Source organism: Euprymna scolopes, chromosome 32 (assembly GCF_053919585.1).
Source record: "Euprymna scolopes isolate OS-2025 chromosome 32, ASM5391958v1, whole genome shotgun sequence".
NCBI lineage: Eukaryota > Metazoa > Mollusca > Cephalopoda > Sepiida > Sepiolidae > Euprymna > Euprymna scolopes.
Window position 1 is genome coordinate 47829395 of NC_136513.1, and position 20124 is coordinate 47849518.

At 33.2% G+C, this 20124-nt stretch overlaps 1 protein-coding gene across 2 annotated transcripts in view; it reads left to right on the top strand.

The window, feature by feature from the left end:
* Positions 1–19811, top strand: part of LOC145256320 (calpain-B-like) — a 206845-nt gene extending 187034 nt beyond the window's left edge. The window contains exons 17-20 of one of the 2 annotated variants that reach the window (XM_080115053.1): positions 5381–5459; positions 9247–9363; positions 12305–12363; positions 19494–19811. In XM_080115053.1, the coding sequence (XP_079971179.1) occupies positions 5381–5459; positions 9247–9363; positions 12305–12363; positions 19494–19520 (282 nt within the window). In that variant the 3' untranslated portion in view covers positions 19521–19811. The remainder of the gene's footprint in view (positions 1–5380; positions 5460–9246; positions 9364–12304; positions 12364–19493) is intronic. The other variant, XM_080115052.1, reaches the window with a different exon arrangement.
* Positions 19812–20124: the final 313 nt, after the last annotated feature.

Genomic DNA, 20124 nt, shown 5'->3' on the forward strand with positions numbered 1-20124 from the left:
CAATATTTTTTCTCTACTTCAAAACATTTTTTTACTTTTTATAAATTTTTTCCCTCTATTTCAAGATGTTTTTCTTTTATAAAGGAAAATTTTTCCTGATTTTATCTAGAAATTAAAATCTATTTAAAAACGTCATCGTAAATCAAGCAGTCATTCAATTTTATTGGCAGAAAAAGTAGCCAAGTGAAACAAACCATGAAGATAGTGCACCTAGATATCAACTGAATGTTTTCTAAGGTGACTTTCAAATAAGTAACTATTACTTAAAAGTAAAAACAAAAAGTTAATGTAGTTTGCTTGAAGCATTGTTTAATATGTATATAAAAGAGATTTATAAGCGACAATACAATGCAGAAATGTAACGAATAGACACAAATTGTAGCAACTTTAGATATAATGGTGAAACAGGTTATACACTTTCATCTTCATCGAATTAATACATGCATGCATGTGTGTACAATTATACACACACTTATAATATTTTTTTTTATAAAGGAGTCACCACTTATCAAAGCCCAGAGGCCACTTGAGGATAAGGGTTAATGAGTGTACAGTAGTCAATGGGAAAATATCGTAGTAATCGTTAGTAGTGGAAATTTGGTAAATTGGATTACTTAAGGGGAATGGCTCATCAAGAACTTGTTTATATTGGACTTGAATACGACCATATTGTAGTCAGTTGGAAAGAAGGAAAACGGAACAGAGTAATATGTTCTTATATGTGGTATATCCATGATGCTATATTTTCGGACGTCTTCTCTTCTTCAGGCATGGATTCGACTTTCAAACGTGCATGGTGGAGAGAAACTACATTTAGAACTTTGCTAAGGCTGCTGCAAAGAATGTAGGCTCCCTCTATCGTGCTAGAAAATTATTCACGCTAGAGAGTATTTTATAATTTTATATTCGCCCATGCATGGAGTATTGTTGCCACATGTGACCTCGTGCACCTACAACTGGTCTTAGACAGTGTTCAAAGATGAGTCTCCAATTTACTATGTCCCGCACTATCAATCAAGCTCCAATCCCCGTCCCATCGCCTTAATGTTGCATATCTGTGCCTTTTTAATGTGTATATAAAAGAGATTTAGGTTTATAGAAGGCAGAACAATGCAGAGATGTAACGAATAGATACAAATTGAATTAACTTAAGATATAATGGTGAAACAGGTTATGCACTTTCATCGTCATTGAATTAATATATACATATATATGTGTACACATATACACACATACATATATATATATATACTAGCAATCGGTGCCCGGCGTTGCCCAGGTGTTTTGAGGTTAATGCTGAGAAAAAAAAAACGGTCAATTTTTTAAAACTTTGACCCCTATTATGACCTTTTAACATTTATTGTTTAGGGATCAAGTAAAGTTAATAAGTTAGATCCATGTCCAAGGAATCTATATCTAAAATATCACGTGTTTACTGTTTAGACCCAAAATTGTAGGAGGAGTTTGGTAGAGTTCTCAAAGGTCAAACCGTTGAATATATTAAATATTATTTTTTAAAGCAGTTTGGCCTTCAAAATTTCTGTTTGGCCTTTTTCTCCACCGATGAAATCTGGAGACGCAACGGGAATTTTCGGCAAAAAAAATGTTGTTACTATGCACATCTATGTAATGAAATACAATTTGTGGCAAAATTTCAGGAAAAACTAATGGATGGTTATCTCGCAATAGTCCGGACAATTCGCTAAATTATCTCGTCAAAACCTTAAATCTCGAATTTTTGTGCATTTTTTTTTTTTTGGAGGGGGGGCTAATTTGGCATAATAGTGTCCATTTAATAGTATTATCTTGAAAAAATAAAAAAATAAGGAAAATTACCAAAAAAAACAAACAAGAACAACAAAAGTGTGCCGTATTTTTAAAAGTTTTATTGCGTTGTTTTTATTTGCTTTTTTTATTTCATCGGTGAAGAAAATGGCCAAACAGAAATTTTGAAGGCCAAACTGCTTTAAAAAATGGCCAAATTCGCGAAATTTGGCCTCGCTATAAAAAAAAAACTTTATCCCATGACGAGTACGTACAATATATTTTTTTTAAAAATATTTCCATTTTTTAATGTCAATGGAAAACTGCACACGTACCCAAACCCGAAATGTAAAAACCACGAGTGAACGCGGGTTTTTTTTTTTTTTTTAGTTTAGTTTCATAATGACGGCCGTGATGTCGGAGGTTCGATTGTTAGATTGTAAGTTAGTTTCGTATCTTTGTAATTTGTAAATCGCAAGTTAGGAAAAAATTAAACCCTTCCAAGATGGACAATAAATAAAGCCATAATATTTTATGGTATCGTTAAAAGCCTACGAACCATAGTTTTTTAGGAGATGTGATTATTGGATTAACCAATCAGAAATCGTCTGTGGCACACACATCTCTGTTTTTATAGATATATAGATAGATAGATAGATAGATAGATAGATTTGTAGTCATCGACATACAGTCCTGTTTCGTTGTATCACAACTCATCAGTGCTGCTAGACTAGCACCTCTCCCAAGCCGAGGACTGAAACCAGAACCATCGCGTAGACAGTCAGCAGTTCTACCGATCGACCCACGGGAGCGGCGCCCGGAAATTATCTCGCCAAATGTCTATTTAAACAAACATTTGTCCACCACTTTTACAGTGCTCTAACCGCTTGTTAATAAACAAACATATATATATATATATATATATATATATATATATATATATATATATATATATATATATATATATACTAACTTGGGTGTTCAGCATTGCCCGAATGTTTGGAGGTGTGTGTTGGGCAAAATGAAAAAAAGTGGTAGTAGACAGGCAAGCTCGAACCTGTGACGTGAAGGCAGAAAAGAAACTGAAAGTAAGTTTGACGTCTTACCGCTACTTCGGAAGACTAAAGCGTTTAAATTTAATGTAGTCGATTAAAAACAAAAGATGACTTGCAGAAATGACGTTGCTTTTAAACCTCCCATGCACGCAAATTAGACACAAGGTCGTTTTTATGTGGGGGGGGGAAGCTCCTCTAAAAAAGGGGGTAATCTGGCAGTATCCAAATAAATTGACCAAGGATGAATTACAAAACAGATACTACCCGTCCCGAGGGCCAGGTGGTTGCATTCCAATAGTTTCGCGTTATTTATACGAAAAAGACAAACAAACAGCCGTAATGACAATACGGTGGGAATTTTATTTAGCCTGATCAAAAAATTAGATAGAGACGAAGTCCGTTTGCTAATCTGAGATATTATTATCTGGGAAGTATGTGAAAACTTCTTGCGGAATCTAACCGACGTGAGAAGCCTGATGCAAAAAGCCTTTCGTGAACATACACAAATGCTCGCGCCCATTTTGCCTTATATATTACATATAATATATGCATTATATATATATATAATATATACATTATATATACATAATATATACATAATATATACATAATGTATATATTATATATATATAATATATACATTATATATATATAATATATACATTATATATACATAATATATACATTATATATATATAATATATGCATTATATATATATAATATATACATTATATATATAATATATACATTATATATATTATATATACATTATATATATAATATATACATTATATATATAATATATACATTATATATATAATATATACATTATATATATATAATATATACATTATATACATAATATATACATTATATATACATAATATATACATTACATATATATAATATATACATTATATATACATTACATATATATAATATATACATTATATATACATTATATATATAGTGGAATGGGGACAAAAATGGATGGTCAAATTCAATGCTGCCAAAACTAAGCTTGTTTCCTTCAATAATTACAAGAAACCTTCTCTACCACCGATAGCAATGGCAAAGAACACATTACCCGAAAGTACTTCCTTTAAATTACTCGGTCTAACGTTTACAGGGAACATGAACTGGAATAAATACATTGAGAGCATTGCCAAGGCTGCTGCGAAGAAGGTGGGCTCTCTCTACCATGCTAGAAAGCTACTTACGCCTGAAAGTATTCTGTATCTCTATAAGGCCACCATTCGCCCATGTATGGAGTACTGTTGTCACATTTGGGCTGGTGCATCTGCTACATGTCTCTCACTCCTTGATAAGGTTCAAAAGAGAGTCACCAACCTGATAGGTCCTGAACTGTCATCTAAGCTTCAGCCTCTGTCCCATCGACGAAATGTTGCATCCCTCTGCCTGTTCTAGAAGTACTTTAATGGAGAATGCTTTGACAAACTACAAGCACTTGTACCCGCTTTGATGTGAATACCCCCAGCAAACCTGACAAGCAGCTAAATCCCACCCCTTCACAGTAGAGATCCCTAGGTGTAAGAAAGCATTCTACTACAATAGTTTCTTCCCCAGAACCACTAGACTTTGGAACTCCCTTCCGGGATTCTGCTTTCTCAACTGTACTGACATGCAGAAGTTCAAGTGTAATGTTAACAGGCATCTTGCTACTCATCTTCCTTCATAATACCTCTGCAACTTATGTCCTCGATAGTAGCCCCCTACTTCAAAGTGGCACTGTGCCTTACTTGAGGTGAAAATTGATTTAAAAAAATAAATAAAAAATAATAATAATAATAATATATATATATATATATATATACATACACACAGGGTGACCCAAAAAAACGGGCCCCAACTCTAATTAGGCCTTGTTTCTTAGTGTTTTGTCCGAATGAAATGAAACTTTGGTCATAACTAGTTAATTATATGCAAAATATCACATCAAAACACTAGGGTCTTTGGCCTTTTTTTCTCCGTTCTACAGCATATGTTCTAGATATATTTTCTATGTTTTTTTTGTTTTTTGGGGGTCACCCTATATATATATATATTATATATATATATATATATATATATATATATATATATATATATATATATATATATATATATATAATATGTTACATGTAATACGTTCTTACTTACGTCAGGTGGTCAGCTGGCATATTCATGATGCAGTATTTCCTGAAGTTTACAATTGACCTACGATGCCTGTTTAAAAGTCGAACACACACCTGAAGAAAAGTGAATTTCCCGAAATATTATATACATAAATAAAGAAGTATAATTGTACATGCATACACGTATGTATTGGATCAATAAAGATGAAACTGTATAGCTTGTTTCACCATCATATCTTTAGTTGCTTCAGTTTGAGTTTATCCGTTACATTCTTTGCATTGTTCTTTCTCCTATAAACCTAAATATCTTTTAGTAAAAAAAAAAAATATGTTTTCGACATTTTCTCTTTTCCAGCGTCAATTTAACCAACGAGCAGATTTGTAATAATTAACTTTTCATTCTTTAATTTTTTTTTCTTCCGCAGACAACCTTCAAAAAGTTTGATATCGATAAAAGCGGGAACCTAAATTCATACGAGTTGCGTTCAGCTCTCAACCATTCTGGTAAGTCTTTGATTCTGATATTAAAAACTTGATTATGTTTCGGAATTTTTGTCATGATGCTTTGCGTTTTGGGATTATTTGGACTTGAATGATATATTTTTTATGGAAGTCGCTCCAGACAAAACATGAAGCCACTTGATGTAAGAAACTAAAAAGAACGAAAGATGATTAACCAAAGGACAGAGGATGCTGATTGAACTTAGTTTAAGGATATAGGTAGAATATGAAAAAAACTAACATGAAAAATTCTACAAACCTGAATTCTTTCTTTTTTTCTTTCTTTTTTTCTTTCTTTTTTCTTTCTTTTTTCTTTCTTTTTTCTTTTTTTTCTTTATTTTTTCTTTATTTTTTCTTTATTTTTTCTTTATTTTTTCTCTCTGTTTTTCTTTCTTTTTTCCTTTATTTTTTCTTTCTTTTTTCTTTCTTTTTTCTTTCTTTTTTCTTTCTTTTTTCTTTTTTCTTTCTTTTTTTTCTTTCTTTCTTTTTTTCCTTTCTTTTTTCCTTTCTTTTTCTTTTCGTTGCTTAATTTATGTTTGTTTCTCAGTGCACCTTTTATTTTTCGTCTTTCTTTCTTTATTTCTTCATCCTGTTTCCTTCTTTCTCTTCCTCTCTCTTTCTTTTTCTTCTTTCTTCCTATTCTTTCGTCTTTTCTTTCCTTCTTTCTTTCTTTCTTTCTTTCTCACTTAATTTCTTTTCTCCTCTTTCGTTTGTTTCTTTTTTTCTTCCATTCGCCCGTTTTTTTCGTTTTATTTTTCTTTCTTTCTACCTTTTCTATTTCACGTTATTTTGTTTGTTTTTTCTTTTATTCCCTCTATCCATCTTTTATTTTTTATTTTATTTTTTATTTTTTTTAATTTCTTGTCCTATTTGCTTCTTTCCTTTCTTTTTTCTTTCTTCTTACATTTCTTCTTGTTCTTTTTTCCTTTCTTTCCTTATTTCTATTCGCTATTCTTTCATTCTTTCATTCTCTAGTTTTTCTTTCCTTTCTTCCTCTTTTTCCCTAGTTTTATACCCCTTTTCTTTCTTTTTCTATTTTTTTTATTTTCATTCTTTCTTTCCTTTTCTACTTCCTTTTTATCTTTCATTAATTTTTGCTTATCTTTTACGTATGTTTTATTTTCATATTTCATTTTTGTTTTTCTTGATGAATTTCAAAATCCTTAAGAAGCAAGAAAAATGAAAAAGAAAAAAGAAAGAACGGAAGAAAAGCAAGCAAAAAAAAACAGAACTAAAATAAAGAACGAAACAAAAAGAAAGAAAGGAAGCAAAGAGAAAGGAAAGAAAGAAAACAAGAAGAAAAAAGAAAGAAAAAAAGAAGGAAGGACGAAATGAAATAAGGAAAAAGGTGAGGAAATAAAAAGAAAGAAAAGAAGGAAATCAAGAAGAAAAAGAAAACAGAAAATGAAAAGAGAAATAACGAAAAGAAAGAAACAAAAAAAAGAAAGAAGAAAAAAAGAAAGAAGTGAACACACACATTTCTTAAATAAAAAGAAAGAAAAATTACAGGAAGATGTATTATAATGAGATATCAGAACAACAAGTCAAACGAGCTGGAACAAAGGAAGCAGAGAATAGATCAGACAATTCTGAGGAACACATGCTATGATAGTATTTGTAGAAAAAAGACTGAGACTAGCAACATCACATATGTGAGAAAAATGTTGTACTGAGAAACAACCAAATTATAAATACGCACTTGTATTTTATCATTTATATTTATTATAATATTATTATATTTACTTTTTTTTATTCCTGACAAACCCGCTTGGAACAAAATCACACCCCTTCACTGTTGAGGTCCCTAAATGTCAGAAAGTTTTCTACTCTAATAGCTTCTTCCCTGGAACGGCTAGACTTTGGAATTACCTTCCTGCTATCTGTTTCCCAATCTGTACTAATGTTCAAATCCAACGTAAACCAACATCTTAGTCTTTTTTAAGCATTGTCCCAATTAGTAGCCCCTTACATCCAAGTGGCAACATGCCTTGTTTGGAGTGAAGATGAGTAAAAAAAAAAAAAAAGGAACCCATAAATCGGACACAGATTCACCAGCCCAAATATGACAGCAGTAAACCATCCAGGGTTTGATCATGTAGAGATAGATTATAGCTTTGGGTGTGAGAAAATCTTTAGAATGATGGAGACAACTGATTTTACGAGAAGCAGAAAGAGTAATGGATCTAACATATAAACATCAAGAAAGATTTGATGAGAAAAAAGAAAAGACCAAGAACTGATAACTATTTTCACGTTTTTTGACTGATGCTCTAATAATCTGAACAAAAAAAAGTTATAAATTAATCATGGTGATATTTTAAAGTAATAACAACATTCATTAAATAAATTACAATGGCTTAAACTTTTGCACCGAGCTATTTCAAAAAAATGTAAATAATTCTTTAATAATCTAAAAAAGAAACTTACAAATTAATCACAGTGTTATGTTTAAGTAATAACAATATGAATAAAATAAATTAAAATAGTTTAAAATAATCTATAAACCGGAAATATTTAAAATTACAAATAAATAAATAAATAAATAAAATAAAATAATTGTTTTTTATTTTTTTTCACCACAAACAATGCATATTGAATGTAAATAGCTACTATTTGGTATCATCTCTAATAAGGGACTGTGGGGAGTTGAGCAGCGAGATATCTGTTCACATTACATTTAAACTTCTGAAGATTAGTACTGGAGGGATGCGGGCAACAGGGAGAGAATTCCAAAGTCTAGTAGTCTGGGGGAAGGAACTGTTGCCACATATGGGCAGGGGCTGCTAGGAGCACCTCATCCTGCCTTGACAGAGTTCGAAACTGGCTCTGAAACCGAGAAGGTGATGCCCTTTTCTCTTCCCTGCAACTTATTTCTCACAGAAGGGACATTGCGAGACTATCTCTGCTCTATCGTTATTTTCATGGCAAGTGCTTGTCGGAGCTCCAATCTATGCCCCCCTTCCTCCTTGCCAAACTTTCACAAAAAGCACTTGTCTAGCTACAACCATTAACAACAATTTTCCCCACCCTCTATCTGTGCCTAAATCTAAACACAGATTTCATGAACAAAACTCCTTTCCTAGAATTGCCCGCCTATGGAACTCTGTTCTGCTGGCCTGATTTCCAGCTAACTACAATATGGTAGTCTTCGTTCAATGTAAACAAGTAATAAATCAAATTTCCACCACTAATGATTACTATGCTGTTGTCCTGGTGACTACCGTATACTCATTAACCCTTATCCTTGAGTGGCCTTCAAGCCTTGATAAGTGGTGACGACCCTGTAAAAAAAAATAACTATCAGTGTAGAAGGCTTTCTGGGGGTCTTCACAATGAAGGGGTGGGATTTTGCTGCTTGTCAGGTTAATCGGGAGTATGTCTGTTGAGGGGGTACAAGTGCTAAGTGTTTATCAGAGCACAGTTAATTAAAATTCTTGTTTAACAGAGACAGGGATGCGACATTGCGTTGATAAAGAAAGATTCCCGCGCATTTGAAATGATTCTCTTCGTGAGTTGATGTGTGACATGATTCTGTTAAAGCCAGAAACTTGACAACCAAAAAAACAAAAAAAAAAAAAAAAAAAAACAACATAGGTGAAGACAAGATACGACATGACATTTATTTGCTTCCCTTGCGAATGAATGCTTAAATCAATCATGCAAAAATTCATACATGTTCACAGACTAAGAAATCATAGTTTTTGTATTTTATTATTTTATGAATATTTTTTTTTACTTTAATTTTTAAAGGAATTTTTTCTTTTCTTTTTTTTTTTTTCATTTTCAACAGGTTTTAAACTGAGTAACACCACGTTCCAGGCTTTGGTAATGCGTTACAGCAACAAGGCCGGATTCATTGCATTTGGAGATTTTGTTCTTTGTGCCATTCGGCTGAAATCCATGTTAGGTAAGTATGATGTCTTTCAGTTAAAGTTATCGTTTGGTGGAGAGTGTGTATGAGAGAGAGAGAGAGAGAGAGAGACAGAGAGAGAGAGAGAGAGAGAGAGAGAGAGAGAGACCTGGAGTCTAAAAGAGCAAAGTTTATTTTAATGTATTAATACTTTAAAAGAACAGTGCTCATAGTACATAGATTCCACGAACAAAGCTTCTTTCTTAGAACTGCACGCCTGTGGAACTCTGTTCCGTCTGCCTGCTTCCCTCCTGACTACAACTTGTATGTCTTCAGGCCCAACGTAAACAAATTCCTGATGACCCCCCCCCTTAAGTAGACACTCTAAATATCCACACTAACGTACTGTACTTACAATAACCCTTATCCCTGAGTGGTTTCCGGGCCTTGATAAGTGGTGACCACCTTGTAAAAAAAATAAAAGTACTGTAGATATACAATAAGCTCAATAGTTATATTTACCCTAGAGCTACATTAATATTGAGTATAAAGATTAATCATTGTAAATTATGAATCAGTTTCAAAAGGAAAAACAAAACAAAATCAAATTGAGTGTACGATCGTTTCGCAAACGATATTCATTTTATAAAAATTGACAATAAAAATTGACAATAAACATTGACAATAATTGACAAAGATTGTGTTTTCTAATATAGTCTCCTCATCAGCACAAAAAAGGGAAGAAGTTTAAGACACCAAAATAAAACTAGCATTTTTATAGTAAGTAAGGTGGATAGTCCTTATTGAGTTGCATCAGAAAATTTGATCGTCAGTACATATGTGGGCATGTTGTTTTTGCATTTTGGTCACAATAAAAAATACGAAATTATAGTCTAAAACAGAAAATTATCTTAGCATAACACGCAAAATGGCTAACATGTGGCAGCATGGCTTTGGAATTTCTTTTCTCCAAATACCATGTTTATCATGCAAAAAGTCAACTTTTTGTTGTTAACATCAAATGGAAAAATTATCTGAAGAAGTTGGTGGCGACAGGATATTTTTATGGACACATAAATCGTAAAATTGCCTTCTCACTAGCGAAACAGCTGTAATGAAAAAAATCCAGGAGAAAATAAACAAAAGTTATAAAAAAGAAAAAGAAAGTCTTTGAATTTCCACAAAGTTTTGCACTATATATATATATATATATATATATATATATATATATATATATATATATATATATATATATATATACTCTTGATCAAAACTGTAGGACCATTTAAAAATCTTAACAACAAAAAAGAAGGATTTAATTAAGAAATTTTAATTTTTATAAAATGCAGCATTTTATACTTGATCAAAATTATAAGACCAAGGGAATAAATTCTACGAAATTGTACGAAAAGTGTATGAAAACATTCAACAACCAAATTTATTAATGAGTTCTACCTCCACTGGTTTTGATGACTTCAAAAATTATTTGGGGCATGCTAGAAATAAGCGTTGCTCGAGCTTCTGAAGATGTTTTTTTTTGTTGTTGTTGTTGAATATTGTTTGCCATTTTGATAAACATCTCTTGCCATCCATCCCTGATTTCAATTGGGTTCAAGTCCGGTAAGTATGCAGGATGTCCCAAGAGATGGACCTCATTTTCTTGCAGAAAGGTCAAGGTCCGTCGTGCAGCATGGATTGCAGTATTATCCTGTTAGAATAGTTATCCATCCCCGTACAAACGATGGCCTTCCATCATCAACGATGCTTTTTGTAGCATGCTAACATAACCAGCCGCTGTCTGACGATCCTGCATCACCTGGGGCTCTCTCGTCCCTCCGTAAGAAAAGCCACCCCATACCATATTATGACATGTGGAGAAAGTTTAAGGAGGCATGTTTTCGTTATGCCAATATCGCTGGAAGCCATCAGAACCATCTAGATTGAAATTTTCTCATCAGAAAACAGGACTTTCTTTCACTTCTCAACGTCCCATGTTTGGTATTCACGACCAAACTTTAAGCGGTCGACTCAAAACAAATAACTTAGAAAGATTGTAAACAAAAGAATATTTGTTCTGAGGATAACTGTCTTTGCAAAACGAAAAGGAATTTCATAAAATGATATCATTTGTTGTTGGTTATAAAAATTAGCAACACTTTGTATAAGCATGAACCTATTTGTTGACAAAAAAAAATTGATAACTTTACAAGAATATTGTAAATAATGTGAGTCTGCCATCTTAGGTCGTTCTGTATGCCAGGGGAGGCAACCCTGTTATTTTTAGTTATTTCCCTTTATTTCCACCTATAACAGCAGTAAAGACCTTGGTGAACACAAAAGACGTCAGAATGTTCAAGGTGTGAACTCTTTACAAAAGAATTCAAACACAAAACATTAGGAGGAATGGTGCAGTTAGTTGAGCTATTAAAGAAGATTTAGTTGACAATTAAGTGCTATAAACTAGCCACAGGATAGAAGAACCGTGATTAAAATCTTCCTCATTCAACTGAAGATCAAGAGTAATAATAATCACTTGATAATTTCACATAGAAGCTCTTGATTGGCTCAAAAATAGGCATCTCTATTTATTAATCCAACCGGAAGTCTGCATTAAACCACATACGCACAAACGATTTTAAACACTTATACTTTGTACCTGAAAAGCTAAACTTCCACCGTTGCACCACTTTTAAGAGACTATTTGCGCTTTTCTCAAAAGGGGGTTAGGTTTAGGTAAGATACAATATTCAATAAAATTTATGAAAACATAAAAGAAAAATATTTACAAATGCTGTAAAAAATATATATAGGTTATCTCCCCTTGATTGAGATGTTGGCCGCAAGGAGGAGATAAGGTTGTGATAAAGTCATGAACTGGATACAGAGAGGAGCAGTTAATACTTGTATCTTCATTAATATTTTCCTTTCCATCCTTTTTTACTATTTTATGCAAACTTAAATTTTGTTGTGATTTAATTTCGTTTTTCTTTCTTTTCAGCTTCATTTAAAAATCACGAAACAAAAAATTCCGGCATTTCCGGTTTCCATTTGGATGATGTAAGTCACAAACTGAATTGTTCTTTTTTTATTTATTCTATTCGAGTAATCCATTTTACGTATTGGAAGATTTTTCAAAGGGTACGCTCTTTTCCTGCTCACCGTCTGACTCTCTCTGTCTCTCTTTCTCTCTCCCCCTCTCCCTCTCTCCCTTTCTCTCTCTCTCCCCCCTCAATCTCTCTCTCCTATTTCTTCTCTTTACTTCTTTCCATCTTCTTCTCACTCTTTTCTTCTTACTGCTTTTCTTGTCTGTCTCTGGTCCTGGATATGACCTTAAACTATATCCAGTGGTGAGGCCCCAGCTTGCAGACTTTGGGGAGTGTGGAGCCACCCTTTAATTGTCATTGCTCCCAGGTCCACTCTGACCCGGACTGGTAGTACCTGTTAGGGTTCCAACTATGGGTTAAGTAGAAATCTACTTGAAAAAAACAAATATATTCTATTAAAAAAAAATTTCTTCAAAATAACTGGATTCCGCATTAAATAACCTGAAAAGGGTTGATATGCTGTAAAACAAAAATAATCAACTAAATCTTGTCTGTCTCTGCGGTTATTTAACCTCATTCAAGGTTACAGATAAATAAGTTGGCAAGGCATTGGAATAAAGTTTGGCCTGGACAAATGTACCAAATGCTCCCTCAGAGCTGGAAAAAAGATCTAAACAGAAAACACACAGTCTGATGAAGAGACTGGCATCGAAGACCTAGAAAAACAGAAGCAATCCAAATACCTTTGTATAATGGAGAATGATTCAATTTAACATGACAAGATGAGAGAAACATTAGCTGAGAATGTATATTCCATGTCAGAAAAATTTGTCAAACACAGCTCATAAACAAAAACGAAGTAATTGCTATTAATCAACTAACCATGCAAGTGAAAACATACAGTTTGGTTATTATTGACTGGCCATAAAAGGACATTAAGAGACTAGACAATAAAAACGAAAAAAAAAAAACATTGCAACTGTACAGAGTAACGTACAAAACCAGTGTCTACTAAGGTTTAATGTGCCCAGAAGAGCGTGAAGTATTGGTCATTCAAAAATTGACTATCAATTGACTTTCAGAAAGAATGAACTCTTTGGAAAAGCAACATCGCCTGATGAAGTCTCTAGTTATTTATGATTAGTTGACTGAAACATACTCATGATCGTGTAGCGATACCTAAATGTTTATGTAAAGAATTAAAAATATATCTTGCTTTAAATTGGTATTGAGCCTTTTTATCTGAGCTGTGTTAAATTTATTGGTTGTTTTAGTTCTTAATAATATTAACCTGGAATTTATATAAATATATACAGTCCTGGTCAAAATCATAAGACCACTTAAGAAAGTAAGCGTTTACGCATATTATCGAATTTTTAATCAAACAAATGGTTGAAACCATTGCCAAAAGGGAAAATATGATGGAAAAAAATGAAATCTGCTTCATTCGATACCTTAACCCTGATCTAATAATTGTGTTTTAAAAAACAAACATTTTCACCTGGTCAAAATGATAAGACCACTGATTATTTATCTAACAAAAGACAATTATAAATTACTAAAAAAGGGTCTCAGTATTTAGTATAGCCTCCATTATTACGAATTACTTCAAAAATTTTCTTCGGCATGCTTGTGACTAAGTTTTTTATCAGTTGCAAAGGAATTTTATCCCATGTACTGAAAACTGAATCTGAAAGTTCCTTTATCGAATCATACTGGGTTCCATCCTTGAACACTTCTTTTGCCATCCATCCCCAAAGATTTTCAATGGGATTGAGGTCCGAAGAACATGCTGGATGATCTAACAATTGTATATTATTTGAAAAAAAGTGTTCTCGTGCTTGTCGAGAAGTGTGTATCACAGCGTTGTCTTGCTGGAAAATCCAATTTCTTCCACACAGACGTGGACCTTCAGTCCTGATAGAAGCATTTTCAAGTATTGAAATGTACTTCAATGATGTTTGCCGGCCTTTCACTACTTGAAACTTTAAGGTCCCAGCTGACGAGAAAGCACCCCAGATCATTAAAAACCCTCCATCACTATGCCGAGTTGAAAAAGTCTCTTTGGGCAAATTTTTATCATGCCAATAGTGTTGAAATCCATCTGGATCATCTAGATTAAACTTTTTCTCATCGGAGAAAATTACATTTTCCCACTTCTCTTCATCCCAAGTCTGGTATTTGGTGGCATATTTAAGTCGGTTAGTTTTGTGCTGTTCAAGAAGACGTGGTTTCTGCCGTCGCTTTAAATGATTGAAACCCTTCATTTTCAGATGCTTTCTGACGGTTTTAGGACTACATTCTGCTGCTGTTTGGCTTTTCAATCGACGAGCTCATACTGGAGTTTTTTTTAACTTCTGATACGACGATCCAGTGATGGGGTTATTTTTTTTTGGTCGAGCTGGACTCTTTTTGTGCCCATAATGATCTGGATTTCTTAAAAAATTTGTGATGACCGTTTTGCTACGATTCACTTCGTTTGCAATGGATCTATGGGAGAGTCCACCCCTATTAAGCTCAAAGATCCTTCCTCTCTCAAACTCTGATAATGGTTTCCCTATTGCCATTTATAATTTAGTAAAATGTTTTTTATCCACTAACAAGTTGCTTTTAGTAACATAGAAAGCTTTTCGTATTCATTTTTTCAAAACTAGCCGATTTTATTAAAGTGGTCTTATCATTTTGACCAGGTGAAAATGTTTGTTTTTTAAAAAAATAATTATTAGATCAGGATTAAGGTTTCGAATGAAGCAGATTTAATTTTTTTCCATCATATTTTCCTTTTGGCAATGGTTTCAACCATTTGTTTGATTAAAAATTCGATAATATGCGTAAACGCTTACTTTCTTAGATGGTCTTATAATTTTGACCAGGACTATATATATATATATATATATATATATATATATATATATATATATATATATATATATATATATATATATATAAAGAGCATGCACTTGAAAGCCAAATGACAACACAATATTAAGAAAATTATTTTGCTTGTTTGAAATTTATGATTTAAATATATTTCGGAGTCAAACTCCATCCTCAGTATGTTTTTTCTTTTTTTTTTTTGTTTCTTCGTCTTTCTTGCCACACACACACACACACAAATATATATTTCTTTATATCTATTTATCTATCTTTATATTTATCTCTTACCCCTCTTTTATATATATGTGTGTGTGTGTGTGTGTGAGAGAGAGAGAGAGAGAGGGAGAGAGAGTGGGAAGGAAATGGATAATTAGAGTGAGAAAGTTAATGTCTATGTATTGCTCTTTAACACTCTCTCATCCTTTTCTTTTGCTAATACAAATATCTGTGCAATTTCAAACTAAAAGCGTTGTAAACTTTATCTGATAATCTTCCTGCATCATCTCAAATATTCGATTCACACAATCACCACGACCTTTGAACGGTTTTGTGTGTTTCGCGCCAAAATGCTTCATCGCTAATGTTCTTCTTGTTTGCTCTCAATTGAAAACTTTCAGAAATCCAATTGTCAGCGATCAATTCCTAGCTAGCCTTTCGGCAAAATTTTAACTCTTCATATATGGTTTTTGACATAAGTATTGGTTGCATAAAAACTGACCTCTGTGAGATTAATTTTGATCTTGTATCAAAGAAATGCCATAAACCATACAACAGCCTAGATGTTACAAGAATAATTTATTCACCAACGAATGGTAGCTTTATATATATATATATATATATATATATATATATATATATATATATATATATATATATGCATAGATCATTGTATAACGATTAGATAACTCTGACCTAAATAAAAAACATTTAAAAATAAAATGTTTAAATTCAACGTTATTTCACACGGTTAATGGTAATCGAATGGATACGGTCTTTGCTAATTAAGCCAGAGATAGCTTGTGTTGCCAGGTTCGAATCTATCGACCGTCACTGTATATATATATTATATATTATATATATATATATATATATATATATATATATATATATATATATATATACAGTTACGCCAAAAAGAAACTTTGCACTTGTCATTTTTTCTAAAACCGTAAATTTAAGCTAAATTGATTGCAACTGTCTAAACAACCTATACCTCATTTGATTCACCTTTTATTCCTGTATAATTTTAACTGTTCATATTTGACTTTTAATTGAAGTATCATAGTGTTCACATCAATTAAAACCAGCTTAAAATATCCACCTTTTAACATCTCTAATCGTAATTGTTGTTATTTTTAGGTTATACGACGTAACATTTAGTCAATATACTTCGAGTTTCTCTTAGTGATCGTCAGGAGCTCATTAATCTCTACCTTTATCCAATTGAGAAATCGGCTGCAGATTGAAATGAGATAAGAAAACAGCACGAATGACTGTGCAAAAGTACCAAAATACCGGTAGTGTTCGTGATGCTCCTAAATCTGGTCATCCTAGAGTTACTTCTTACAGTGATCCACACCCTCAGAAACAGATTTGAAATGGCTCCCCAAATCCAACAATAGTGTAATCTTGTTAAAAATGCTCTCTTTCTGCAGCGAGGAACAGATTGAAGGAATGTAATTCACGAGGCTGTGTTCCAAGACGCAAGCCAATGATTTCTGTAAAGAACAGGAAGCAACGTGTAGACTTTGTCAGATGCAATGAAGATCATGACTCTTCAAAAAAAATGATTTTTAGAGATGAAAGCAAGTTCAGTAGGCTAGGAAGTGATGGTAGCTAGTACGTCCGTTGAAGTGGATGTTCAGTTTTGGTGCAGAGCGTTATTAGTGCCAATGGTCCAGGGCCTATAGTTCGCTTGCAAGGTCGAATTAATTCGACTAAGTACATCAATATGTTGACTGAGCATTTTGTACCCTATTTTAGCCGGAATTTGGATGATAATCCCATCTTCACACAGGATAATGCTTGGATTCCTACAGCTGGCAATGTCAAGACGTTCCTTGAAGAACATGATATTCAATATTTGTATTGACGTCAATCCTATCGAAAAGATATGGCATTACATCAAACAACAGCAACGCAATGATAAAATTTCTTTCCATGTTAGTACATCTAAGACAGTTAACAACCAAGTTCTCTCCGATTCTCTCTCCTCTGATCTTGAGCATGTGGTACAATGGGGAAAGGAGTGGCTGGTTACTTTTAATGCATTTAAAACCAAGCTTCTATCTTTACATCATCAACGTTCTAATCCTCATCTGGCATCAATTGAAATGAATGGCTCTCGTCTTGGGAAGGCCTCAAGTTTTGACAAGCTTCTGGGCTTACCTTTACTCCTGATCTTAAATGGAACACGTACATGAAATCTATTGCCAAGGCAGCTGGAAAAATGGTCAGATCCTTCTATCGATCCAGTAGATATCTCACTGCTGATGCAATTCTCTATCTATATAAGAGCCAGGTACGACCAAGAATGGAATACTGTTGCCGCATCTGGGCAGGAGCTGCTAGAAAGGACTTGTCCTGCCTTGATAGAGTTCAAAATAGACTTCGTGGCCTCGTAGGAGATTTCCTTTTCTCTTCGCTGCAACCTCTATCTCACAGAAGAGATGTTGCAAGTTTGTCTCTGCTTTATCGTTATTTTCATGGAAAGTGTTCGACTGAGCTTCAATCTATGGTCCCCCTTCGCCAAACTTTCATGAGAAACACTCGTCTAGTTGAAGACACTATCAATAATTCCCACCACTCTTTATCTGTGCCTAAACCTAAACATAGATTCCATGAACAAAGCTTCTTTCTTAGAACTGCACGCCTGTGAAATTGTCTTCCGTTTTCCTGCTTTCCAGCCGACTACAATATGGTTGTCTTCAAGTCTAACGTAAACAAGTTCTTGATGAGCTGTTCCACTTGTTAAGAAATTTACCGAATTTCCATTACTAACGATTACTATATTGTCTAATTGACTACTGTACACTCTTAACACTTATCCTCGAGTGGTCTCTGGGCCTTGATAAGTGGTTATGCCTATGTAAAAAAAAAAGAAGATTTTCATTGTGCAGAGTTTCTTTTTGCCTTCTCGATTTGAAGTTAATTTTTTAAATTAACGTGAACACTAGAATACTTCAATTAAAAGCCGAATATGACCAGGTAAAATTATAGAAGAATAAAAAGGCGAATCAAATCAGGTATAGTTTGTTTAAACAGTTACATTCAATTTAGCTTAAATTTACGATTTTTGGAAAAATGACTAGTGCGGACTTTCTTTTTGGCAGCACTGTATATATATATATATATATATATATATTATATTTGTAGTCATCGACATACAGTCCTGTTTTGTTGTATCACAACTCATCAATGCTGCTAGACTAGCACCTCTCCCAAGTCAAGGATTGAACCTAGAACCGTCGTGTTGACAGTCGGCAGTTCTCCCACTCGACCACAGAAGTGACACCCGCAAATAACCTGTCGGAATGTCTATCTAAATAGAAATCCGCCACCACTTTTACAGTGCTCAAACCGCCTGTTTGTAAACAAACAAACAACGAGCTTCACATTTTTCAGCCAATTAAGTAGCGGGTGAGACTATTTACGACAGTGCTCTACCCAAAGGGGGGGGGGTGCTTGAAATATATTTGTAGTCCTGTTTCGTTGTATCACAACTCATCAGTGCCGCTAGACTAGCATCTCTCCCAAGCTAAGGATTGAACATAGAACCGTATATATATATATATATATATATATATATATATATATATATATATATATATATATATATGCACAGCATTTCATCCCTGTGCTTGTTTCACAACATATACTCCAATGAACCCACTCAACGAAAGCATTCTCAACCCACTCGACAAGTAGGAAAATCCGACCTTTTCACTCTAGAGATTCCTAAATGCTGGATTTTAAAAATATTTTACTCTAATAGCTTCTTTGCTCGAACTGAATGTCCTTGGAATTTCCTCCCTGCTCCCCGTTTCCAACATGCAGAAATCTAAACATAATGTAAACAAACATCTCTCTGCCCAACTTCCCACCTAGTTTTCTTCTCTATAAATTTGTCTCCCATCATAATAATGCTTTAGTTTTCACTGGCAAGTTGCCTTGTTTGGGGTAAATAAAATAAATAAATAAACGTAATAATTCTTTTCCACAAAAAAAAAAAAAATCACTAATTAATTCCTTGATTTTTATTTTCAGTTCATCCAACTCAGTATGTATTCTTAAAACAGCTTTGTGATTTAGGAAACCCGAAGATTTCCACTGTAAATTCTTCGACGAATCAAAATGAAAGGATCCGGTCGTTTACAGAATTGAACATTATTTTATTCGTTTGCACTTTGGTTTATATTTTTGGAATCTGTTTTGCCTTGAAAGCAAAAAATGCACTTCGGCAGGGTTTTTTCTTTTTCTTTCTTTTTTTTTTTTAAGGACATTAACTTATCAGTGTCCAATATTTGTTAAATTTAATTTATTACCAAAAATATGTTGTAAATAAAATATTATATTTGATCAAAATTACTTTTCAAAATTTAATTGGCTTTATACAGGGGGTGCACACACTTTTTCAACATGAAAGCTACTTAATGATTGATCTATTAAAAATACAAAACTTATTATTTATAAATATATTGTAAACTAGCATTTCAGCCCGGCGTTGCCCGGGCGTTTGGAGGTGTATGTTGAACAAAAAAAAAAAGGTGGTCAATTTTTAAAACTTTGACCCCTATTATGACCCCTTAACATTTATTGTTTTGGGCTCAAATCGAGTTATTAAGTTAGATCCATGTCCAAGGAACATATATCTAAAATTTCAAGTGTTTAGACCCAA